The sequence below is a fragment of the Kryptolebias marmoratus genome, linkage group LG4 (assembly GCF_001649575.2).
Source record: "Kryptolebias marmoratus isolate JLee-2015 linkage group LG4, ASM164957v2, whole genome shotgun sequence".
Lineage (NCBI taxonomy): Eukaryota > Metazoa > Chordata > Actinopteri > Cyprinodontiformes > Rivulidae > Kryptolebias > Kryptolebias marmoratus.
The window spans coordinates 3,313,670-3,339,900 of NC_051433.1; the positions used below are offsets into that span (position 1 = coordinate 3,313,670).

General features: G+C 39.6%; 4 protein-coding genes across 7 annotated transcripts; 2 read left to right on the forward strand and 2 right to left on the reverse strand.

Annotated features, from left to right (window-relative positions):
- Positions 1-1,003: 1,003 nt before the first annotated feature.
- asb14a (ankyrin repeat and SOCS box containing 14a) lies at positions 1,004-8,460 on the reverse strand. Of its 2 annotated transcripts, none has more exons than XM_017431443.3 (13): positions 8,156-8,458; positions 7,488-7,652; positions 7,071-7,123; positions 6,814-6,948; positions 6,578-6,736; positions 6,061-6,306; positions 4,974-5,145; positions 4,188-4,293; positions 3,870-4,049; positions 3,587-3,715; positions 3,392-3,520; positions 2,385-2,538; positions 1,004-2,313 (listed from the first exon to the last, which is right to left on the reverse strand). In XM_017431443.3, the coding sequence occupies exons 2-13, from the start codon at positions 7,628-7,630 to the stop codon at positions 2,138-2,140; spliced, it is 1,782 nt and encodes a 593-aa protein (XP_017286932.1). In that variant the 5' UTR covers positions 7,631-7,652; positions 8,156-8,458; the 3' UTR covers positions 1,004-2,137. The 2 variants fall into 2 exon arrangements, 1 of the variants encoding a protein (XP_017286932.1); XR_005233076.1 differs by having other exon boundaries at positions 2,173-2,313; positions 2,385-2,543; positions 8,156-8,460.
- Positions 8,461-9,452: 992 nt separating this feature from the next.
- Positions 9,453-11,432, reverse strand: rps23 (ribosomal protein S23). Its single transcript, XM_017431428.2, has 4 exons — positions 11,323-11,432; positions 10,369-10,528; positions 9,927-10,047; positions 9,453-9,640 (listed from the first exon to the last, which is right to left on the reverse strand). The coding sequence occupies exons 1-4, from the start codon at positions 11,324-11,326 to the stop codon at positions 9,494-9,496; spliced, it is 432 nt and encodes a 143-aa protein (XP_017286917.1). The 5' UTR covers positions 11,327-11,432; the 3' UTR covers positions 9,453-9,493.
- A 113-nt stretch (positions 11,433-11,545) lies between these two features.
- Positions 11,546-19,075, forward strand: atp6ap1la (ATPase H+ transporting accessory protein 1 like a). Of its 3 annotated transcripts, none has more exons than XM_017431425.3 (9): positions 11,546-11,793; positions 12,434-12,603; positions 16,553-16,572; positions 16,724-16,770; positions 17,048-17,116; positions 17,207-17,361; positions 17,845-17,895; positions 18,307-18,544; positions 18,636-19,075. In XM_017431425.3, the coding sequence occupies exons 2-9, from the start codon at positions 12,518-12,520 to the stop codon at positions 18,891-18,893; spliced, it is 924 nt and encodes a 307-aa protein (XP_017286914.1). In that variant the 5' UTR covers positions 11,546-11,793; positions 12,434-12,517; the 3' UTR covers positions 18,894-19,075. The 3 variants fall into 3 exon arrangements, with proteins under 3 accessions (XP_017286914.1, XP_017286916.1, XP_024865211.1); XM_017431427.3 differs by having other exon boundaries at positions 18,680-19,075; XM_025009443.2 differs by lacking the exon at positions 11,546-11,793 and adding an exon at positions 11,829-12,133.
- A 557-nt stretch (positions 19,076-19,632) lies between these two features.
- pde12 (phosphodiesterase 12) lies at positions 19,633-25,055 on the forward strand. The gene is made up of 8 exons (XM_017431442.3): positions 19,633-20,511; positions 20,966-21,393; positions 22,000-22,105; positions 22,420-22,564; positions 23,091-23,169; positions 23,272-23,394; positions 23,549-23,754; positions 24,378-25,055. The coding sequence occupies exons 1-8, from the start codon at positions 19,943-19,945 to the stop codon at positions 24,495-24,497; spliced, it is 1,776 nt and encodes a 591-aa protein (XP_017286931.1). The 5' UTR covers positions 19,633-19,942; the 3' UTR covers positions 24,498-25,055.
- Positions 25,056-26,231: the final 1,176 nt, after the last annotated feature.

Sequence of the window (26,231 nt, forward strand, 5' to 3'; positions counted from 1 at the left end):
CCAGAAGCTCCTGCCTGTTTGTGCTGTAATTTCCAGCTGAAACCTCTGAGTGTCTGTTAGCAAAATATCTCCTGACCCACTGGGCTGATTTTGATGAAACTTTCAGGAAGTAATTGCTGGATGTAAATCTTCAACTGAGTGACTTGTGGAGCCAGTCCAATTCAATATGGCCGCCCCAGCTAACCAACTTTCAGGAACTGGCTGTAACTCGGTCACAAAACACAAAACATTCTCTGTGTGGAAGATTAATTTCAACCAGAACACTTAAAACTCCATCTCTCAACATCAGATGATCTTAATTATATCATTTTTTGGAATGATAACTTCCTGTCTGTCAGATTTCTTTTATTTGATGCTAAATATCTTTCAAAAAACAACATTAAATCCAGAGAAATTACACAGTTTATAACTTTCTTAGCTTTGTTTCTTTTTATCTGTAGGATTAAAACTTTTTTTTTTTGGTGTCTCAAGAGGCTGAAGTCCACCGGCGCTGTCGGCGTGTTTCTGAGCAGCCGGAGGACCACGGTTTCTCCCAGGTGAAGAAGAATTCCTTTATTTACTCTTAAAAACTCAACGTTTCCACCCCGCAAACGAGTGCAGACGTCATTTATTTAGGAGGGCTGTGATCTTCCCGGAGTCTCTTTTTGTTTGGACTTTAACGGTTCTGGATGTGATGTGGTTCCAAACATCACTGCTGTGATGAGGTTTCCATGGCGACTAACAAGGTCTGTTCAGGCAGTAACCTGATTAAAGCGTCATCAGCAGGGCTGTGTTCCTACAGCTGTGACGTGTAAAACAAAAAGTAGTTTTATTTTTAAAAAATACTTCTTTCATTAGAGTATATGATAGTATCCATATAACTGATGCGTATTACAGAAAAAAAGAGATTTAACTTTAAGAAACAGATTTATTATTTTATTCACTAATCTGTCAAACAACAAACCCAAAAAATAAACTTTTATTAGCAAAATTAAGAAACAAAATGAATACTGGACAATTAAAATACTATTTAAAAGGAAAATGCTTTTATTTTTCACATTTTATGTTTTGTAACAAGAATTAATAAACCACTGACAATATCTACAGCATATCTGAAGCACTAATTTCTTTATTTTTTAATCATATCAGTTTTTCTTCATGCATAAACAAACTGCAGTAGCTAATGTTAACCACCAGATGGCGCTGCAGAGCTGATCAGAAGCTTCACATCAGTTTATTTTTACAGTCTGTGCTTCATAATAAAACTCAACTTATATTTTACTTTAGTGGCAGAAATGTTTAAATAATTGTCCATCAGAGGATCCAGGAGAGATCCAACATTCTGTGAAATAAAACATCCTTTTAAAAACTAATTTAATTATAAACTTTTATTAAACTGAAGGTATCTGGGACGGAGGCCCAACATGGTCTCACCGGAGGTCAAATCATGACATACAGGGTATTTTTAGGGTACATATGGGGTATTTACAGGGTATTTTAGAGAGTACAAAGGGTACTTATGTGGGGTAGTTTCAGGGATACAAACAGGATAATTACAATGTACTTATGGGGTAATTATTGGTATTTACAAGGTAAGGTTTGGGGTACTAACAAAGTAATTACATAGTACTAATGGGGGTACTTACAAGGCTACATAGAGGGTATTTAAAGGTACCTCCTGGGGTACATACATAATACTTAATTGCAAGGGTACATAGGGAGTACTTAAAGGGTAATTACAAGGTACCTTCAGAGTAGGGTAGGGTATTCACAGGGTACATATGGGGTAATTAAAAAGTACTCCTGGGGTACTTTCAGGTTACTTACAGGGTACATACAGAAATAGTTACAGTGTACCTACAGGGGTACCTTTGGGTGTACTTACAGGGTACTAACAGAGTACTCAGGCTGTGTTATGAAGTAACCCTGTTCTGTCTTTAAGTCCAGCAACAGTCCTGAGTGCAAACACAGAATATGAGACAAATAAAGCAATAAAACTAATCAAAAGTGAATTTTAAGGCTTTTTCACTCCAAGCAGGAAATTATCAGCAAGTTTTGGAACCTAAATAAATAATTTTGCCATATTTAGGATAAATCAGGCCCTTCCTGTGAGGAGATGAGTGGATTCTGAAGGCGGTGAACCCGCTCCTTCTGGACCTCAGCCCGGCGGGCCGCTCTGCCGGCCCCACAGATCATACTCCCGGTACAGGATGTAGTCCTTCAGCCGGCCCGGCAGCGGCACGAAGCTCATAAAGACCGGGGAGCGGAGCCGGAGCCGGCCGAGACAGCGGCGGATCTGCAGGCGGCAGAGATGCTGCAGACAGCGGGCGTTTTCTGCGGAGGACAGGAAGAAGACGGTGGGTTTGAGTTTTCATCTCCTCGGCTGATTCTGGAGCTTCGCTCACCTTGAACCCTGCAGATATCAGCCCACTCCTTCTGCTCCAGCAGAACCGGCTTCAGTTTGGAGCACAGCATCACGTGATCCAGGTAATCCAGCAGGACGCGGACCATGTGACCCGACAGGTGCTTCAGCCAGGAGACGGTGATGACCTCACAGAACTGCGCTGACAGGTGGAGAGCAGAAACATCCAGTCAAGGTTTTAAAGCTTCACAGACTGCCGCATTTCTGCACACATTACAACTGAAATAAGAAACAACCACAACTCGAACACAATATTCACAAACCTTTTATCATCTGACACAGAAAATACAAATAAAAGTGTTTTTTGGACAAATTTATCACAACTGTTATCTTCTGTAAAAATTATGAGGAAAATATGTCATTAGCAACCATTTTTACATTTAGTTTTATTGCAGGGGATTACATAAAGTCCAAAAACAACAACTTAGAAATTATTTAAGTTCTTTACTTAACTCCTAAAAGAAATAATTGCTTCAGTTTTTATCTTCAATTAAAACTTTCTAAGATTTTCTGCTTTTATTAAAGTCTGTTTCTGTTAATTATTGATAATTAATATGAATTGTTAGTGTTTTGTCCGTTTGTTTGTCTGCACTGTTAGGAAAATATCTCAACAATCACTGAATTAATTTTAAAGAAATCTCATCATGGGATGAGTCAACCCTGTTCAAGATGGCCGCCACAGCTAAGCAAACTTAGCGAACACAAAAATGGCTCCAACCCAGCCAGTTTTACAGATACTGAGCTCAGATTTGGTGTGGTTGTAGCTGAGAGTCATCTTTATTATATATATCATGATTGAAAAGGTTTGTTGGATCTAAATGAAAAATCTTCTAATTTAATTTGATTTTTTTCAGGTTTAAAATAATTACTGTTCAGTTTTTGTGGTGTTTTATTGAGACATGTCTGAAATGTCAATAACGCAAAAGAAAAATGTGTCAAATTGTGAAAAAAAGGTGCATAAAGTGTCTCCTTTAACAGCTTTTTTGTTACCAGAGTGTCTTTAATCTCGGAGCAGGTCCATCCCTCGTAGCCTTCGGGAACGTGGGGGCGGTCGCCGTAAGGGCAATCGAAGCATCGCTCCACGTGGTAACCATAGTTACACAGCATCCTGAGGACCACCTGACGCAACGAAACACACGATTAAAACGGAAAGCAGCGATCTGGGCCGGAGGCGGTTGGAATCACCTCGTCTTTCAGGGCGTACTGCAGCGCCGAGGGGAAATGGGTGGTGTTGATTCTGCAGTAGTAGTTCACGTTGGCTCCGTACCGCAGCAACAAGTTGATCAACTCGTAGTTGCCCAGGCGGAGCGCAACCTGAGATTGAACGGAGTTTGAATCAGAACTGAATCTGGACGTACTGTAAGGGACCAGAACGACCCGAGAACCTTTAGGTAACGACGTAAGGATCTGACAGAGTTCAGGTTAGAGAAAAACGTAACGGGTTTCTGTAACGGGCTCACGGCGGTACCTGCAGACATTTGACCGGGTCCTGGTTGGTCATGGCTCCAGCCTCCAGCAGCAGTTTCACCGACGCCATGTCGCTGTTGGACACAGCGAAGAAGAGAGCGGACTTCCTCTCGTCGTCGTAGCTACGGCGGATCCAGGGATGGAGCATGTAGTTGGGGTCGTAACCTGCATCCAGCAAGGCCTGATGGGAGTCACAGGAGGAGACGAGGAGATGCTAATGTTCTGAATGTTTCAGATGAACAGGTGAGAAATGTTTCTAACATTCTGATCCTCTGCAGAGCAGGAACTCTCCGATCGTCCCTCTGAGGATGAAGCTCACCTTGATGCAGTCGGTGTGTCCCTCAGCAGCAGCGGAGTGAAGAGGACTGATGCCGCTGTCGTTCACGTCCGACATAGAGGTGACAGGAAGCAGCAGCTTCAGGGATCTGAAGAACAACAACATAAAGAGACAAGTTTCATCATAAGAAGGTCCACACATACAGATACAGAAACCAGGAGAGGTCTGGTAGAGCATGGCAGCAGAAGAAGTTGCTCCTTTTATGCAGCTTTATTCACCTCCATCCCCTCCCTCCTGAGGGTCATTAGGGTCTTTTTTATCAGAGAGAGGTTCTGGTCACCTCATGAAGGTGGGCATTAGAGTGAAAGTGAGCGGTTTAATGTCAGGAATAAAGCTCCACTCTAAGTTGCAGAAAGCTGAAAGTTTTTTCCCATTTTCCCCCTCCTCTCAGACCATCTAAAACAGGAACTTTTTGTTCAACAGTTTAGCATCATAATCAGCCGTGACATTAAAGAGCTCAGAGAAAGAGGCAAAAGTCTTTGTAGACTTGAAAAAAATCCTTTTCCGAGCTTATAGAATACTCCTTGTTTATTTGTATCAGGTGTGTTGGAGCAGAGAAACACCTAAAACCTGCAGGACAGCGGCCCTCCAGGACCAGGATTGGACACCACTGATCTAAAACCAGACAAGAGGGCTGCTGATCTCTAACTGAGTCACAAACATGTCATTAAGATGTAAAATTAAATTATTTCAAAAGGTGTTTCTTTAACCAAGACACAGAATAATCACGAATAGCTTTAAGTTAAGTTAAGAAGCTGAAACACTCACTGAAGGTGTCCTCGGTGGGCCATGCGGTGGATGGGCATGTGTCCCGTGTGGTTGGAGACGTTGGCGTCGGCGCCGTGCTCCAGCAGCAGCTCGATGACAGCCGGGTCTCCAGAAACGGCCGCTTCATAAAGGATGGAGGCTTCGTCGTGCGCCTGCGAGAAGACGTCTGCTCCTGAAAGAGCGATGGGATGGGATTCCATGAAACCAGATGGATGTTTGGGTTTTAGCTCGTGTAGAGGGAACATTTTAAATGTTTCCTAAATGTCAGAACAGACAAACTGCAGGGTTTAAAACTGTATCATTAACGGCCATTTTTATTTCTAAAGGAAAGTGGCGAGGAGTAAAAATGGGCTTCTGATTTCTGAAATGTGCCTAAAAATCTTTTAAAACGAGAGAAAATTCATCTTCTGTGAAAATCCAGAGTGAATGATGACATTTACTGAAGGAATCAAACTGAATCGTTAAAGCTAAATCAGCAAAACATTAGCTTAAAGCTAAATAAAGCAAAAGCTTAACAAAAAGCTGAATGTGGCAAAAAGGGTAGCTGAGGCTAAATATGAGCTAAAAGGAGCAAAATGCTTGCTGAAAGTAATAGAGCTGTAGCTAAATGCTAAAGCTAAAGGCAAGCTGGAAAATAAAAGTCTAGTTAGAAGGTAAAGTAGCTAAATTTGAGCTAAAAGCTAAAAGTAGCAACAGGCTAGCAGCTGAATCCGATTTCAAAGAGAACAGTTTTATGAAGGAACTGAAGAGATCTTAATGTATTTCTATGGAAAAACTTAAATCTTTTGAAAAATATAAAAGTTACAGAAACTAAACGTCGCAGCATTCATCTCCTGAACGAGCCGAAACTTTTGATGCTTAAGTGGCTAAAATAGTAGAAGTAGTCTGGTTGCAAAATATGTACAAACAATAAACAACAGTGATAAATAAATGTTGACTCAGCATTTATTAGGCTAAATAAGTTCTGTGCTGTTAATAAAAACTGAAAAAGGATTAAAGTTGGTAACTGTGCAGTTTTACCTACAGATGTTTTATTTATATGACAGTTGCAGTGATTCCTCAGTAATCCTCGTGTCTCCTGACCCACCTCTCTTCAGCAGAGTCTCCACCACCTCCACATGTCCCCCCTGAGCGGCCAGGGCCAGAGGCGTGAGGCCGTAGCTGCTGCGGGGGTCCGGCTGCGCCCCGGCCCCCAGCAGCAGGGTCACCAGCCCCACGCTGCCCAGCTTCGAAGCCTCGTGGAGGGGCTGGCGGCCGTGGCAGCCCGCCTGGTTCACGTTGGATCCATGCAGGAGCAGCAGCTTCACCAGGTCAGCGTGGTCTGAACGGATGGCTGCAGAAAGACAGAAGTGGACAGATGACGGAGGAGACACCCGAGGACAGACCGCGCTGTGAGGCAGTAAAATCAGTGAAATTAACTGTCTGTGAATATAAATGTTTGATTTAATCACCAAATCAGTTTCTGTTGCTTTTTAGAAAGCCTAAGGTTTTCAGAAAATGGGTTTTTGCACTTTGTTCTTGTTTTTCCACCTCATCAAATACTCCAGCTGTGATCAAAGTTATGAAATCAGGTCACAAACATGATTGTGTTCCAGCCTACAAACCTACAAACAGAGGGGCGTCCTTGTCCTGGTCCTGGCAGTCCGGCTGAGCTCCGTGATCCAGGAGGAACGAGGCGTTTTCCACCAAACCTCCTTCTACTGCCAGGAAGAGGGGCGTCTGACCACCGAGGGTTCTGCTCTCCAAGGAGTCTGGGCCTGAAGCTGGAGAGCAGATCAGCTGTTTGTGGGACTCTTCATCGCCGTTCAGGGTAAATAAGTCAGTGTGGCAGTTAGGAAACCTTTGTATGTGAGCTCCAGGATGGTCATGTTGCTCTGAGCTGCTGCTTCGTGGAGAGGAGTCCAGCCTCTGCTGTCTGCCTGCAGAAACTTGTCTTTATGTCGAACACACAGATCCTTCAGCAGCTTCTCGTTACCTGCAGAGACGGATGACCAGTGACTGACACTCTGGACTTTATCCTGCATCCAGGAGGGTCTACAGAAACCTTTGCATGCCACTCTGAGGCTTTACTTCACTTCTTCTATAAAAGATGTTCACCTTGTCTTATAGCTGCGAAGATCTTGCTGCTGTCTGTAGACACCAAACCAGAGCTGCATGGAAACGAGAGAAGGAAACAAGAGCTGTCAAACTTAAATAAACAAGCAAAATCTTCACAAATCTTTAGTTTTAATCATTAATGTTCCACAAAGTGAAATGCCTGTTTTAATCTTTTTATATTTGGAAGATGAACTCAAAGAAAGTTTCTTCTTCCACCTCATTAACTAAAGGAGCTCCTTGTGTTTAAGATCAGTACATATTTATTAAATAACATAAATGTATTTAATATTTACCTACTTATTAAAACCAGCTGATCAAAAGCCTCCATGTTCAGATAATAAATTCCTGATATTAAATAAAAGAACTATAATTGCAAGCATCTAAACAGGTTTTTATTCTGGTTCCTGTGGAGCTGACCTCCGGTTGTCTCGTGTCGTTGGCTCTCTGCGGGTTTCTCTCTGTTTGCTGCTCTCCAACAGACTCTGTTCGATCATGTACTGAATCGCTGCATCTTCCTCGTCATCCTCATCCTCCAGCCCAGAGCGATTAAAACTCATCATGTCCTTGTTAACGCCCCTGACTCTGTTAGGAAGAGGAAAAACCCAGACCTGATGTGTTAAATCTGCACTGCAGCGACCTAATCTTACGGTTTGATCATTTCTGTTGAACCAATTTAAGATTTTCCACTGAATTCTTGATGAGATCTGATTAATCTCAGACATGGTGAATAAAACTGAAGTCTGGTTCTGTTCCCTGAAGAAGCCACACCAGGATACTTCAAACAAGTGCCACAAAACTAGAAACTTGTCAAATTTCGAGGTTAGCTTTTGTTCAAATCCTGCAAAACTTTTGAAGTCCTCTTATATCCAGTTTGTTTTCTGTTTCCATGTTCAAACCACATCTCACCTCCTTTAATATTAACCTTTGTTTACATTTACTGTGTGCAGATTAACAGCGTCAGACTCTGAAAGACTAAAATCACAACAAGCAGCAGATTCTTTTAAACCTGGACAACAGCGAGTTCATAACTAAGATACGTAGATGTTTTGAGCCTGTTTTTGTGGCAGAAGTCAGGTGTCTTTTACCTGCCTGCTGGTTTTGTTGTTGTCGGAGGAGTTGCTTCAGATTTGTTGCTGAGGTCTGAGGAGCTCAGTGAAACCAGATCTTTATGGGTCTCTTCAGTGACAGACCGCTGACCCTGGATCCTCCGTAAAGTCTCCCAGCAGCATTACCTCTGATACATAGGTGTGATTTACCCACAGGCTCATCAGATTTGTGAGAAAAAGGTCATAAACGGGCCTTTTATCTGCAGAATAACAGGCATCAGATGGGTCGACGTGTCTGAGCTGCAGATTTCTGGCAGGACGAACTGAGATATGACACCTGTTACTATTTTTACTCTCCTGGATGAGTTTCTGCAGCGTGACCCAGACATGAAAACTCTTTAATCCATGTCTTCCATTCTGATGTCGACATCTACTTCTCCTCCAAAAGATTAAAACTCAACACTTGTCCGTAACAGAATTACCTGATTTTTAAGACCAAACATGGCTCAGACTTTAAACAGATTACCATAGTTCTATCTAAATAATATGTTATCTTGTTAAGCAGTTTTTGCTTTAACAGTGAATAACTGGGTATAGCGCCCTCACACCTTTTCTTTTTGCATTTCTCCACCAAGTTCTTATATTTTGGATTGAAAATGTTGTTTGTTGTTTTTGTGCTTAGATGTTTGTAATAATCTGATTATAAATGTAGACAGAAAGTCTGTTAGTAACTTGACATTCAGACTGTAACCCAAATCTACTTTTTGCCCTGTGCAACCACAGATTTTAGATTTCTGGTTATGAAAGAACCATTTGAGTTCTTTTATTTTTATTTACTGACCTGTGCTTTGGATTTAAACATCTTTCTTTGTTTGTGCATCATTTAGAACCATCGTTTCTGTCTAATCTTTTAGGCAGAATAGATTATTTTCTATCACAAAACTAATTTAGTTTGAGAGATTAAGTTGCCCAAAAAGGGGCAGTTTTAAAAAATCAGCATGTTTACTTTGCAAAACGCATTTTTTTTAATATCACCAATTTTGCAGATAAAAATCACCAAGTCTCTCAGCAGTTTGCAAAAAACCAAAACATGTCAACAATATTTCTCTGGCAATAAAGTTTCCTCATTCTTTAATTTCACCTAATAAAACTCAATAAATATATCTTTTAAATCACTGTTTCTACTCTGTGTGGAAAACAAATGAATCTTCTTTCATTAAGTTGCTGAGATGGACATTAAACCACAGGATAAAAAGGTTTGTCCTCAGAGACAAACCTGAACCGAGCGTCCTCTGGGACGTGTTGCGTCTTCAGAAACGGGACAAGACAACCAGACTGAAATTGAAAACACTTTATTTAATTTTCCACCTCAGCTGTTTATGACCTGGGTCTCTCCTTCTTGCCTTTGTAGAGTGCCAGCAGGGACACGTTGGCCACTTTGACCACCTTGAAACGAACTCCGGGAATGTCACCCACGGCGTGACCTTTACGACCGAATCCGGCCACCAGAACCTCGTCGTTCTCCTGCAGAACCAAAAAGGCAGAAGAGTTGCAGTTAGAGGACAGGACAGAGATGAAAGGAAAGTCCTAACTATAAATTTAAAACCCACAAGGCTAAATTATATGCATGTGAACTTTCGGGGGGGGGGGGGCATGATCTTCCACATTTATCAAAAACTAATATTGCAAAATTTAAATTTTCCAAATTCTGTTGTATACTGAGCTGCTAATTTAGGCTCCTGATCCAGCTGTGGAGAACTGATTTAAACTAATTCAAGAGCTGAAGGACGAACATGGCGACGCCGTTTACCTCGATGAAGTTGAGGCAACCGTCGTTAGGAACGAAGGCTGTGATCTTCTTGCCGTTCTTGATGAGCTGAACTCTCACACATTTTCTGATGGCAGAGTTGGGCTGCTTAGCCTCCACACCACTGCAAAACAAACACAAATTAAAGTCAGAGGGGGGAAAAAATGCAGACAAACTGAACAGAAAATGTTAATCATTTATTTGTCCTGTAGAAAGCTGAAATTATGTTGGATCAGTACTACTTATTATAGAGTCATTTAACCTCTTTAATTTAAAGCAAAAAATTCTTTTAAATCACAATATCATCAACAGCAGCTTCAGATAGTTTCTTCTTTAGATGCTCAAAGGACCTTCCAGTTTAACTTATCAACTGAAGTCCCTGACAGATGATCAACGGACTTCAAATCAGTTGTCCCGTCGGTTTGTAACACCTCGCGGTACTCACACTTTCTCGAGGACGATTCCCTTGGCGTGAGAGGCTCCTCCGAAGGGGTTAGCCTTCAGGGCAGTTCCCAGGTGGGCCTTCTTGTACTGTTTATCGTGCCATTTCTGCTCACGGCGGTGGTTGCGGAGCTTCCTGGCGGTACGCAGACCACGACACTTTCCTGAATAGGAGACAGGCACAGCATAAATGAGAAATAAGTGACTGAAATCTGACATTTATTCTGTCAGGAGATAAATTCGTTTAATGGGTATGGATCTATATGAAAAATATGTGTTTTAATTCAATTACGTGTAGTTAATTCATTGCAAATAAACCATGAAACATATCAGAGAGCTAAGCATTAAAGGACATACTGGGATTGGTTCAAATCCAGCGAAATTCAACTCAATTTAATTCAATAATCCAACTCAAGTCAGGTTTAGACTCAATATTTTAATCTTTATAAGAAGTAAGACAAAACCACAGCTTATTTAAAGCAAACATTACTGATTAAGCACAATAAAATTGCAATTAGGTTTTATAATTTATAGCAGCAAACCTGCAAAACATGCGATGACATCCGAACAGGAAAACAGGACCCCAAAACTAAAATTTACCTTCGAGCGGCGCAAACCACACCTGCTCAAACTTCACACACTAGATTCACATTACAGCCTTTTTTGTTTCCCTCTTGAACAAATCAAACACTTGTTTTCAGGTAAACAGTTTAAAGTCTACTAGCCTGTAGTAAACTACCACCGCTAACACGCCGCTAGCAGCTAAAATACATCCAGGCCGCTCCACGTTGCGGAGACATTGAACGGACAAAAACAGAACATTTCCTAATTTATTGCAACATTTTCCCACCGAAAACAAACTAAATAAGTTTATGGGATGTTTATACACAGTATCGATGGAAAAAATGGTCACAAAGGAGATAATCTTCGGGTATTTCGGACCAAAGTTTAAACATACCCATGATTGCTGTAGCGAGTCAGGGAAGGAAAGAAAGTTCCCAGAATGCACCGCGGCAATCTTACTCCGGGTGTGACTTAAAATGTGCCTGACCAAAATAACGCAGTTTCAAATTTTATTTTATTTTCATCGTCATGTAAAACAAAAAAATACAATTATAACGGCTATTATAGCAAAGTGGAGAAAGCAATGCAGCTTTACGGCTCTCCTTTCTAACGTGTAGCGCAAATATTAGGAGAAAACTTGGAAAACAACTGAACAAATCGATGCAATTTACAGAAATAACATATTTTCTCCTACTGTGGGAGCCAGGTGTCACTACTATGAAACTACACCATCGAGTTTATTTGCAGATTTTGAGCTCCACAAGACTTGACGGACTTTAAATTGTGTTTACATGAGAGGATCAGGGGCGTACAAAGGGTCCTTGTGTTGAGAGGAACGAGTACCTGAGGGGCACCCGCACACCTGGTGAGAGTTACTTAAATTGAGCCCTAGAGCAAACAGTTTTCTAACTTTAAATAATTTTAGTAATAGTGTATTTATTTCCCTCAATTAATATCTTGTGAAACGTTATGATAGAAATAATTTGATGAAATTGAATGTACTGAAACCTTTCTTTTTTTATTCTGTTTTGGCATTAAAAGAGAAAATAAAAACAATCAGTACTGGCTTTCAGCATTGAGTAAATTGGTATTTCTAACATTTTGATTGATATGGAATCAAAACTTCACAAACTGTGTATTCATTAATTGTACACAAAGAAAATGTTGGACGGCAGCAGCTGAGAGACCAAAGTTCTTCCTGGAAGGTCAGATTTAGTCCACTATCTTTAAAAAAATCAAATCACTTTTTTTAAATAGATAAGTCCTAATATTTAAAATCCATGCACACAAAGGTTTTTGATTCTTAAGTGTCTCAGTAACTGTCTGTCTGATGTTCTAATCATCATTTTCCACATCTTTAATCTTCAATAATGTGAGCGCTGAGCTGAAACTGATGAAATGTGGAAACTTTAAAGTGTTTAATCAGTGGGTGGGTCTCTCTCTACCTCTTTTTGTCCCTAATCTTTCCCGATTGTCTGGTTCCTGTCCATCACTGGGGCTTACAGGCAGTGGGACGGTTTAAGTAGATTAGGGCTGTGCAGGGATGGAATGGGAGTATTTAGAGGCTTCACGCTGTGGTCATCGCAGTGATGGCTTCTTTGTGGAAACATGCCTGCATCTTCCTCCTCCTCCACCTGTGGCCGTCCACCTGCCTCCACCAACAGCCTGCTGACAGGTAAGTGCCACCTTCATCATTATAGCTGTTTCTGACCTCTTCCTATTTTCTGATCTTTGCTGTTGTTACAAGCATTTACAGACATATAAAAAGTTATTTTTCATGAAACAGGTGAAACTCCAAGAGCTACAAACCCCATCTTTAAGGTTTTTATGGGTGAAACTGATGATTTTTTACTCAATTAAAGGCAAAAAAGCATCAGTTTCAGAAGAATCAGATTTGATTCTTGGCTAAAAACTCTTTGTTAACCTTAACGTTTTCTCCAGTTTGTGCTTCTTCCTGTTTTTAACAGATCTAAAGTTAAAAAAGTACTTTTTTAGATTTCAAATGAGATGTAATATCTGTTTTGTCCTTAAAATAGAAAACGTTTGAGCATGCTGTCTGATTACACCCTCATTTAAGAAGAATCACAGCTGCTGAACATTTTATTGTCTTTTAAATAGAGGTTTAATCTGGTATTTTTACAAAATGCTACTTGTCTTCTCTTTGTTTTGTGAGATTCTTGTGTATTGATCTTTATAGAAACATAGCCTGATGAGATTTGAGTCGAGGCTTTGATAAAACCTGAAGTTGAGCATCTTTATAAAAGGAACATTATCTTTTTTTTTTATAGATTTTGAGAAGTTTGAGTCCAATCATTCATCTAATTTAAGAGAAATAACCTCAATGCAGTCCAATCCAAAGCATAATCAATCCACTGCTGTTTTATTTTTTAATCATAAAATCATTATTTTCTACAAGCATCATTTTCTCATTGCTGCTGAAAAGTTTTACTTTAATTTAAAAAAACTCATCAAACAGGTTTAGATGCAAAGATACAAACTTCTGCTCCAAAGTTTTACAATAATAAATATTAATGTATGCTGTTCAGGTTGCACGTTAAAAATAATCTGCTGGATTTGAAGAATCTGTGAAGTTATTCTCATCAAATGTTGTTTTGTCTTCACGGCAGCCCGTTGTGGAGCTGTGGTTGTTTTTGTAGAGGAAATGGTCACATAAAACATCTGTTTTCCTGCTTTCTGCAGATTATTTACCTCCATCTTCAGCGTTAACGAGCTGCTGAGTTAGGATTATTAAATGTGCTTTAATGATAGTTTTCATACACTGTATATCACTTGAAATGTCCTAATAAAAAGCTAATTAAAAATCAAATCTTATGAGATAAGAAACATACATTGTAGCCCAAACTGAGCTGGATTATTTGCTTTTAGTTCATCTCTGTTTCATAGATTTGATCCTGATTGTTTTCCCAGTAATCCTCTTTGTTTCTGTTGCCTGTTAGCTGCCGGCTCGCTGCTCATCGGCTTCATTTAAGCTCATTTCTGCGTTTTAAAGCGCAACGTTTTCTCCCTGATGCATTTATTCCACAATCTCCACTTCACTGACAGAACTAATGACCCCAGAAACGTCAGAGTAGATTACACGTGACAGGACTGTAAGGGTTGGTTTATTCTTGATGATTAATAAATCTTTTAGTCACCTAATGAGACCAAATAATGCCTGAACGAGCTGCTGAAGAACTTTATTTTAGTATGACTCAGTCAATTTGATCTTTTGCTTACTTAAACTTATTTTATTTGCTGGCCTAAGATTATTTTATATTTTAGTTTAGCTTGAGTTTTAGATAAATTTAGCTTTTTTTGTTTTTAAAACCTTCTGACACCTTTAGTTGGCCTTTGGTACTCTTAGTTTATTTTAGTTTAGCTTTGATCATTTATGATCTGTTCAGCTGAGGTTTTTAAATCCTAATTTAGTTTATTATAACTTAGTTTCTATCTTATTTCTTCCTCAGTTTATCTTTAGTCTGACTTGTTATATATAAGTTTAGTTACATCCTATAGTTTCCTCGCTTAGTCTTTTTATCTGTTTATGTTACTTTTAATAATTTATTTAATTTGGATTATCTTAGCTCATGTTTTAGATAAGTTTAGTTTAGTTTTTGTATATTATTGCGTGTGTTTTCATGTTACTTTTGCTCTGTGTTTTTGCGTTTTCATGCTGTAAAGCACTTTGAACCGCCTTGTTGCTGAAAAGTGCTGTATAAATAAATTTAACTTAACTTTCTACTTTTAAATGACATTTGTTCCCATTCTGAGGTGTTTAAACGCTGAGTCAGCGTTCACACTGTTGTTTTCCTGTTTTTAATTCTTCTGTGTTTTTTTTGCCATCTCACTACTTCAACTGTTTGTGCTATTTTAGCCGTTCATAAATCAAAACCTGCTGTGACTTTTGGGTTTTGTAATTTTTATACTTTTCTAAATATTTTACTCTATTCGCCCGTATAAATACATCTTCAATCCCTTCAAATACATTCGGTGTACTCGCTCTGTTTCAGTCTTGTTGTGCTACTGTTAGCTTTTAGCTGTTATTTTTTAGCCTTTTGCTACTTTTAGCTGTAATAATGCTCCCTGTTCAAACAGTTTCTGTCTCACGGTCTCTGAGTAACAACAGCGCCGGTGTTTGTCTGCTGCGTGTGTACACAAGCAGATGTTTGTAAGACGTTACTTCAGGGATTAAGAAGCTGTAAAATCTCCTCTTTTGGCTGAGAGTCACGTCTTCTTCCTCATAATCTGTGGAAACTTGCGGTTGTGTGATGATATAATCTTTGCAGCCACAGGATCGGGTAAAACCTGACGTGGAGATTTACTCCATCAGGATCTGATCGCTCTGTTCGTCTAATTTCCTGAATAATCTAAAAAATACTTCTGTTTGTAAACAGAAAATGTGAAGCAGTTTTTATTTGGCTCAGACACCTCCAAGTCCTCCTGTCTGAAGAGGTTCAGGTATCTTCAAAAATAAAAATTCACCTTTAGGAAGTGAACCAGGCTGTTGAGATAAACAAACCGTGACAATTCAGACCTTTAATGAACAAATAATCTCTCTGAACGACCTCAAACTGGATAAGTTGAGTTTCTCCAGCTAATTAGTTCATCACTGCCATCGTAAAACAACTTAAATCTTAAAAAGTTAACAGAAATTCATGCAATTAAACTTTTAAAATCTTTGCATCGCTGTTTATTTCACATTACTTTGTTGTTTCCTGTGGTTATTTGCAAATGTAGCACTTCTTGATGGAATAGTTACTTAATGTGAAATTTAAAAAATAAACTACTTTTTCCCAGCTCATAACCGTCAAAACCAATAAAATCAAGTTAAAGTAAAAATAGAAAAGCTGCATAAGAAGATTGAGTTAATAAACAATAAAGATGCTACAATAACGCAGTGTAAAAATGTAAATATTTTTAGAGTAAAATCTTCAACCTGTCAGAATTAAACTGTATTTCTCCAAACTGAGGTCGGTCAATAAGTTATCTACAACAGGTAAGATATTTACTGCTCATAATGTTTCTTTTCCATCTAACCTCACTTTAATAAAATGTGAACTGTCCCTTTAATCCCACCTGACCCAGCAGATTATTTTTATTTTAGATCATTAATAAAAAATAAAGTGTGTGATGCGACTGAAAGCTCTCAAAGTGGAAAAAATAAAAATATTTGTCTGTAATGTGGGTCAGAGCGGGTCGGCTCGGCAGCAGAACCTCTCTGAGCCAAACTGAACACACGGGTTAATCCTTCAGGTCACCGGCCGGGTCAACACGTCGACCAGATGCATTCTGGGTAAATTGTAGGTTTTGTTTTCTTTGAATAAAATGTTTTTATGAAGATAAAATGTACCTGCACGTCTGTTAGGGTTATAAATGAGGGATTAATATTTAGTTTTGGTACAAATAAATTAAAAAATTAAGATTTTTTTGCCTTTATTTGTTTGACTTGTTTTAATTTTGTTCTTAAAACAGAATAATTTTATTACTTTAACAGAAAATAATTTCTTGTTAATCTTAAGTAATAAGTTAAAAGCTGAAAATGAGATAAATCCATTTATTTTAGAAAATAAAAAAGAAAAAATGTTGGAAAATGTTGTTGATTCTTCGGTAATTTCTGTTTACAGCAACATTTCTAAAGTTCACGGTAAGATCCATCCATCCATCCATCCATCCATCCATCCATCCATCCATCCAATATTGTTCAGATTTTGTTTCTTACTTTGTGATTTTAATGAATTGATTTGACTTGTCTTCATTATACATATATATATGATTCTGTTTTCTTTTTAATGAAGGGAACAATGGAACGATGGAGCATTTCATATTCACAAAAGAACTGCAGGTAAGCTGAGAAAAGGTTAAAACCAAAGCATCTTATTTGAAATGGTAAATAAGGTTTGATATCTTTATTATTAAATGGTTTTAGTTGCCATAACTGAGGATAAAGATGAGAAACTACCTTCCTGAAGCCAAAATAACCCAGAAACTGGCATCTTATAACATTATCAACACGCAGAAACATGTTTTTCACCTAGAAAACTGGAAAAATGTGTACATAAAATGTTGTTTTATGTGGTAAAACTATAATATTTCCCTGTATTTGTTTAATTCCTGTGAAGAATCCACATTTATCACAGAGGAAGTTACTTCAAACTGCAGGAGCTGCACTTCCTTTTCCTCCTCTAAAGGTGATGCATAAAAACTTTACTAAAAATAAAATCTGCATAGCGTTTCTTGTCCAACAACAAGCTGTTCTGAAATATTACCGTTGATACCAGGTTCTGTCCGACGGGGAGCCGTGTGTTCTGTTCCAGGCCAGGAAAGTTTCTCTTCGCTATGAGAAGCAGAAACCTCTGGACCTGACAGAACTGGCCTTTTCTCCTCAGAAACCTGCGGACACCAGCCAGTCCGTCTGCCGCCAGGACCGAGCCTCGTACGTAAAATAAATCCACCTCAACAAGGGAGGCACGGTTTGGTGTTAATAGTATTAAACAGAAATGAAATATAAATAACTTTTATCAGTTTCAGGACAAATTCAGTGGGACACCAGGTGTATTGTTTGTTGATTGCGGTCAACAAGCTGGATATTATGATACGAGTCTGATGCATTTCTGCATCCTGAACACAAAAACAGTTTATTTTTATTATTTACCTCATAAATAAATTAATTTTAGATGTAAAACCAAAATCTTGTCATGTAGAAAGTCTGCATATGTTGTCTGACAGTAGAAACATCCAGCAGGACTTTAACATTTAATTTCTACAAGGAATGAAAGAAAAACACCAAAACCAGCTCAAAGTAACTTAAATATCTATGTCCACATGCTGTCCGTATGTCCATGTTGCTCATTTTGTCCACGTTGTCCAATTGTCCACATGTTGTCCATATGTCTACATGTTTGTGTTTTTTCTTCAGGTTGGTCATGAGATTTGGAGACGTGGACAGTTTGAGAGATCTGTCACTCAGGTTAGCCTCCTGCTGATCCGTCCTCAACTTTAAAATGTTAATTATCATCTTTATGTGTCAAATATTTAACCAACATGTTGTCTGGTATTAATATACTTTTAGAAAATCTGTTTAATCCCATTTCTGGAAATTTTTAAACTGTTTTACTTCATTTTAATTACAATTTAATTATAAATCTTTAGCATTTAGCCACATGTTCAGGAACTACAGATAAAAACTTAGCTTTGTGGCTAACTCCTGCACACTTACGCTGCCCTGTTTATGCCAAATAAACTAAGAAACTGGTAATAATAAATGGTTTTAGTTTGAATTTTCGACATCAGGGTGTATTTTTGTGTTTTTGCTGGCCTCCTGCTGAGGTGTGTGATATTATTTAAATCAAGGGTCAACTTTTGTCCGTTTTTGCTTCAGACTGCAGCTCTCCAACACATTTTACGAGTCTTCTGGTCAGTGGTGGTTCTCCATGGACAACGTCACTCTTTTATACAACACGTCTGAAGAAGCCGTGTTCAACGCCACGGATGTTTACGCTCCAGCCTCTTTCTCCTACCGCTGCCTTCATGTCAGCAGTCTGCAGAGATACAGCGGCCTGTTGCAGCCGAGCGCTGACGGAGCACGCCGCTGGTCCATCACCTTCATCGACTTCCAGGTAGCTGCATTTTTTTTTTTATTTCCCAGAGAGTCTGGTCTTATTCGCTTGTGTTAAAATAACCACTATAAATGGCTCTGGCTCTCCTTAGATCCAAGCATTTAATGTCACCTTTGGTAAATTTTCTCCTGCGAGCGACTGCACCACCATCCTGACCCCAGCCATCCTGATGGGCCTCGTCACGTCCCTCATCCTGCTGCTGGTTCTGGCCTACGCCCTACACATGGTCGTCCACCTAAAACACATCGAACACGACGACGAGCAAAAGGGCGACATCTACTTCCCCCAAAGCCCCGAGCTTCTCGAACCCTGCCGTGAGGAAACCTTCAATGAGAAGAATGTCATGTAGAGGGAGGGCGTAGGGCAGCCCAAAAAAGACACAGCTGATGTCTTAACAAATCAAACCCATAATTTAAAATACGTTCAGCTCAGGATTTCATTTTTGTAAGGAAATACTTCTGTTGTTTTGTACTTTGACTGTTTGTGAACGTGTAATTGTCTTTATAAACACATTTAATAAAAATACATATGAACTTTTTAGGTATCCTTTTACATTTGAAGCATTTATCAACGTTAAACTTTTTTGATTTCAAAAAAGAAAAACCAGGGAAAACACTTTGGATACATTTGCTGAGTTGTTTTTAATTTGAAAGAAATGCTTTGTAACTCTGATGCTTTCCTTGGCATCTTTTTGATGAGCTTTTGCAAAGTCACAACATAATTTTTATCAAAATAGTATATTTTTAATTAGGGTCTATGATTGATGATGGGAGCATTGGCCCATACACTATGGTCCTGGTGGGGAATCGGCCATAGAAGATTGCTGGAATATTATTTCTACAAAATTATTTAAATTGGTAGCAAAAGTCAGAGTAACAATGTGAATGCCAGGATGTAGATTTTACCATCAGAAGACTGTACTTTTTTAGTAGTCATAATATTATGGCTCTTTAACGTATTTGATTAATACATCCAAATTACAATTTATTTTATTTTAAGCCTGGTTGTGTACGAACGCGTATGACCAGTTGTAATTCGGGTTTTGTCCGGTGGGGGCGCTCTAATAGCTATTGAACAATTTACCCACATTAATAAACCCAAGAAGAAGAACATGTTCACGCTAAAGACCTCGCAGACACAAACAGAACAGTTTAATGTTATGTGAAGATTACAAACTTATTCATGTAGGCGATTTTATCCCCAAAACGTGTTAGAGGTTTTTGTTTTAACCGCACTGGTAAGAATTTAATTCAACTGGCCGTTTTATCAGTTATTTTATTAGTTAGCTTGTAGCTAACAGACTAGCTGTGGAGCAGGGTTTTTTTTTCCGGTCACGTGATCCTCTGAGTTTCCGTTGAAATTACCGGTTCAGGTTTTCTACCAGCCACCGGGGACTTCATGTTTAACCACCTGTCCGCTGTCCTCGGTCTGTTACCCCGCCGTTTCCTCTCTCCCTCACCGAGGACCCTCGCCGGAGCCCGCCGCCTCCTCAGCAGGATGGAGGCGGTCGTAGTGAGGTGCCTTCCCGGGGAGCCGAAGCTCACCATCTCCTTCCATCTGGACGGCAGCGACAGGCACATGCTGCGGGACCAGGACGAGGCGCTGGGGAAGGTCCTGGCTCGGATCTCCAACTCCACGACCAAGAACCACAGAAAGGCGAAAAAGTCGAAGAAGAACCGCGGGCAGCAGCCGTGCGAAGCCGCGGAGCCCGCCGCCGTGAAGCTGTTCTTCGGGGAGGACGAGGTAAACGAGACGCTGCCGAACTCGGAGGCTTGGCAGGACGGAGCCGTGCTGCAGGTGGGGGAGGTGAAATACGACGTGCAGAGAAACCCCCCCACTTTCACTACGGCCGAGCTGCCGGTGTCCCAGCTGGCCGGGTTTCCTGTCTGCCCCAAACTGGAGGTGGAGTTTGGGAAGCTGCAAGACTGCGAGTTCACCTGGTTCAGAGAAACCCCCCCAGGAGCCAGGTGGGTTCATGTTATTAAAGGGCACTAATGTGGTGAACATCTGCCCATCTTTACTTCTGAGAGATCCAGCTTCTCTAAAATGCTCTTTTTATACCCAGTCCTCTTACTGACCTGATGCTAATCAGACTATTTACTTTTACAGCCTTTTGTTGCTCCTGTCCCAACTTATGTTGCCGCCATAAAATACAAAATTGCCTTATTTCCTCCTTCCAAAATGTTATTTTCCTTGTTTCAACCTTTAAAAGATGGGTGTTTGTGAGATTTGCAGATCATTTCATTCTGTTCTGCTTACATTTTACACAACATCAGAACCATTTTGGAATTGGATGTTTGCATGTTTTGTTTAGAGGTTTGCACATCTACTTAAATAATTTAGTTTGTTATAAACTAAACAGCCGTTTGGCTCAAACATGTTCAGCTCTCATGAGTCGTTTTTTTTTAAATTTTATTCCAGTTCAGAAGCTGCTGAAGAAATTCCAGGACAGGAACGCGGATGGACGCCGGTTGGACGTGAGCGAGTCCACGTCCCGTCCAATCAGGACGTCGGCTGCAGGTTCAAACTGCGCTGCACGCCCAAGGATGGAGGTCGCAGGGGTCCGGCCAGAGAGCTGCTCTCAGTCGGGGCGGTGGAGGCGGGGCCGGGCATGTGCACATTCGACAACCGCCACGCGTACACAGTGAAGGTGGCAGAGTGGCCCTCGGTGAGGGTGGTGTCCTATAACATCCTCGCAGACGTCTATGCTCAAACGGACCTGTCCAAGACGGTTCTGTACCCGTACTGCGCCCCCTACGCCCTGCAGCTGGACTACAGGCAGAACCTGATCAAGAAGGAGCTGGCCGGGTACAACGCCGACATCGTCTGTCTGCAGGAGGTGGACAAAGGTGATCACTGTCCTCAGTGAAAATTCAGAAACAACACAATTTCTCAGTGATGGAAATTCTCAAGTATATCTGTAACTAAGTCACTACTTAGATATTTGACAAACCGGATGTTAATAAGATGAATCAGTAAATTATAAGGTTGGAAGTCTGATACTGAAATAGTAATTCTGAGTTATTTCCACTTGATATATTTAAATAAAGGTTTCCATCTTGGTTAGACACATAATCAACAACCTTAATAATAAACAAACCAGCATGTGGCAACATCTGTTGGTCAGTAAACTGAATTATGAACATCTATAGTGTGGTCATCAAGTTTATGGGAACAGATTTTTTGTTATTATTGAAAAATTAGATAAACTTTGAAACACTGAGATAAGAAAAAAAAATTTAGTCAACAACGCACTAAAAGAATCTGAGTTCTGAGTTTTAGTGTAAAATATCAAAAATCTGCTGTCTGACCCATTTTATGCCTAAAGACTTTGTGCTTGGCAACATTTAAAAGGCTTTAATTTAATAGAAGAACAAATATCTGTAAAAGCAGGAGTTCTGTTATGTGCATTCGTTGGTCATGACTTTGCTGTTCCTGTTTTCTGGACTCTTCAGGGGTCTTTGTGGACAGTCTGGTCCCGGCTCTGGATGCTTTCGGGCTGGACGGAGTTTTTAAAATCAAAGAGAAGCAGCATGAAGGGTTGGCTACTTTCTACCGCAGGTTGGTTCATCATCTGCTACAATCTGGATTAAATTTATTTTTATTTCAGTGTCGTCTCGTCCGGCTGCAGTGACTTTTTTTCAGCAGGATGATGTTAGATGTTCTGCAATAACTCCATGTTTTAAAGCTAATTTTCCATTTGTTCTTGGAGATTACAGAACCGTGCGACAGCCATTTTTTTTTGTCCAAGGCGTTGCATTTTCTAAACAAACACAAAGACCTGAACAGACTCCCCTGTTTGTGTTCAGTCTGTTTTTTTCTCTTTCCACAGTGATTCCAGTTTTTCAAATCAAAGCCACCTTGTTGTGTTTCAGGTCAAAGTTTCGGCTGCTGAGCAGTCACGACATCATGCTGAGCGAGGCGTTGACCTCTGACCCCATGCACTCTGAGCTACTGGAGAAGCTTTCAGCTAACAGCACCCTGAAGGACAGGATGCTGCAGAGGTCCACGTCGCTGCAGGTACCGAAGCTACGTTTGTGGATAATGTGTTTAAATGTCACGAGGAATTCAAACAGTAACAAAAGAAACTGCCTTAATACAGCTCTGAGTGACTTCACTGAAGAGGCTGAAACTGACATGTTGAAGCTAAAAATAAAAACAGAACATTAGCTAACAACCAAAAGTAGCAAAATACCAACTATAAGCTAAAAGTAGCATAAAAAAACAAAAACAGAGCCAGTTTTCTAAAACAGATCTTAAATAAAACAAGGTTTTTGAAGGAATTGAAGAGATTTTAGTGTAATTTCTTTGCAGAAAATGGTTGTAAATAAATTTAAATAATTTGAACAATTTAAAAGTTACAAAACCCAAAACTTTTAGCCCCCATCTCCTGAATATTTCATGGCAGAAGTAGTTTGACTACAGGGAACATAAAAAAGCAGGAAAACAACAGTATGAATGCTGACTCAGCATTAAAAAATTAAACTTTAATCGATAATACCAGTAAAGTTGGTCCAGTTTTAGTCAGCTGAGAGTTTCTCTGCAGGTCACGGTGCTCGAGGACGTCATTAAACCAGACAGGAAGCTCTGCGTGGCCAACACTCACCTGTACTGGCACCCAAAGGGTAAAATGACTCGACTCTCCGTCTGAACTCACCTGAGTAACCTGCGTCAGACGGTGGAGGTGTGGACAAACTCAACCTCTAAAACCTCGGTTTGTATTAAAGGGGGGAACATTCGCCTGGTCCAGATGGGCGTGGCTCTGCGGCACTTGAGTCATGTGATCAGCGAAGTTGCACCTGGAGCCCCGCTGGTGTTTTGTGGCGACTTTAACTCCACCCCAAATTCAGGTAACTCCACCCCTGACAGCAGCCTAATCTTCATCTGAGTCTTACTGATTTGAGTCAGACATTTTCTTTTCTTTTATTTGTTATTTCGGTTTCAGATCAAACAGAACTAATGTCTCGTTTGTTCTCGTGTTCTTCGCCGATCCGTTGGTTCCAGGTGTGTTCCAGCTGCTCAGTGAGGCCGGGATTCCTCAGCAGCACGAGGACTGGAGCAGCTCGGGTCCGGAGGAGTCCTGCAGCACGGAGCTGGTCTCCGGCTTCCCTCCTCTGCTGAGCGCCTGCGGACAGCCGGCGTACACAAACTACGTGGGAGGATTTCATGGCTGCCTGGACTACGTCTTCATACAGCCGGAGAGGATGCAGGTAGTTCATTTAATCCTTAAAAACTACAGAAATAATAAAAAAAAAAAGTCAGAAAACCCTAATAGGCTTCATAAGTAATACATTCAGGACTTTTAACCTGAAAAATCATTTTAGAATTAGCATTATTAACCATTTAGAACAAAATAAATTATAAAAACTGTATGCATAGATTTCTTACAAACCTCACTGATTATATATCAAATATATTTTTGCACAAAAAGTTCAAATTAAATTAAAGAGTTTCCCTCCGCATTGGACCTTTACTAATGCAAAGATGAGGTCTGTCCAATTAATGTATTTTGAATTTGATATTAAATTGAAATTACAAGGTAAACAATTACTTAATGTGTATCTGAGTACTGCTGTTGGGTACTAATGGTGATACTAACAGAGAACTGAAACTATTAATATTTATCCGTCATTTTTTTGTGAATCAGGATTTATAGTTTGTGTAAACTCCATGTTGGATATTCAGACACCCGAGCAGTTTTGTTAAACAGAAGAGGGTACATTCAAATTTAGCCCTTTTTAAAATTATAGATTTTTAAAATATTATTGAAAAGTTTGATTTTCTTGTGGTTTGCCTTTGCGGCGGAGGCTAACATGCAGCTGTGTCGGCGCAGGTGGAGCAGGTGATTCCTCTGCCCAGCCATCAGGAGGTCACCACCTACGAGGCTCTGCCCAGCGTGGCTCACCCCTCCGACCACATTGCGCTGGTCTGTGATCTGCGATGGAACCTCTGACCTCTGACCTCTCCTTACCTGTGGAAAACTGGGTTAACTCGTCGGGTTGGGGGCTTTGGGACCCGTTCCTGCAGATTAGTGCTGAAGAGGTGAAGCATCAGTACAACAGATAACTGTTGTAAAATACGCTAATATTAAAACAGTCGTGAAGCTCATTTTATACGACACTTTCCTCACTGATATTCAGTGTTGCCTTTGCTCATTTTTAAATTAAATTGATGATTTTAGCTTTAACTTCCAAACCGACTGTTTAGACTTCTTGGTTTCAGTCCCTGATGATAAAGTAGAAAAAAACAAATTTCAAGCTTATTATTATTATTATTATTATTATTATTATTATTATCACAGAAGCTCTTTCCAGATGAACGTTTCAGTTTATCCAATAAAATTTGAATCAACACAAACTGTGCTTTGTCCTTTTCTGAAGGTAAATAACAGAACGGATCTGTCCTGTGATCGACAAGCAAACTGCTGTAATCTCTGTTTTTTGTGTTCAAGTTGCAGATTGTTGGGATAAAATACAGCTCATCTGCATCTTGTAAAAATCCATCAGCGTTTGAAAAGAAAAAACAAGATTTTTGGTGACAGAAATGTTTAATAAAATGATCTTAATGATGCAGAATCCTGGGATGGTGAGAAAAGGTTTATTATTATTTAAATTTTTGAATTGTAACAAGTCTGTGTTTAATAGGATTAAAATAGTGGATTATTTATAAAAAATGCATTTTTAACAAGTCACTGATATGAAATATTTAGCAAATTATATCAACTTTATAGATACTGCAGTAATTTATGTGCCAAGTTGGTTTTAATTCGGACAAAAAAACAAAATAGGTCACCTAAAACCTTAAAGAACAAAAAATATTTTAGAGGAGGAATTAGTGTTCAGTCTATTATCAAGACTGGAGTTCAGTCAGGTGATCAGTTTTTGCACAATCCTGCTGATTGACAAGCAGATGAACACAAATTACTAATTTATGTTTTTTTATATGTGTATAATAGATATAGATATAGGTTCTGGTAATTCCTGCAGGACTTAAAGCAGCATGGCACCTGTGTTTTGTCTTCTTGGAACCAGACAGCGGGTTATAAAGCTGTCTCACTGGGAAATGACTGGTTTAAAGTGATTAAAAAAAAAATAAAAACAAACAGTCTAACAGAAAAAGTCAAGATAAAATAAAAATACAGAGAAGTTTAATCTGATAAATTTAGCAGATGTGCCAGAGAGACAGTAAAAATTATCCACAGAGTAAACAAGATTAATGAAATAAAATACAACAATAAAATCGTGGCTTTATCCAGTTTCGCCACGCTGTTTTTCTCTGATTGGACAGAAGTCGGAAGGGGGCGGAGTCAAAGTGTGTGGGACATACCATAATGCCTTTTTTTTCAGGGGCGCACAGAAAACTTTAAGAGTTACAGTAAACGCTGCAGTCCCGTGCTGCTTGTTTAAGTAAGAAAAACATAATTAAAGACCTCTGGAGTTCAACTATGATTTCATCGCGGATATTTTCCAGATTTCAGTCCGGCTCCAGTCATCTTAAATGTCTGACGGAAGTTGGAAGCGACCGTTAAGTTAGTTGGGTACACCGGAAACAGAATGACGGAGCTTTTAAAATAAAAGCCTATTTCTATGTTTGTCTACAGCGAAATAGTTTGAATAAAATAAATGTAGCAATGGAATTAAACACGGATATGCTAATATTTCCAGACTATTTTTTCTTGCTGCAAATA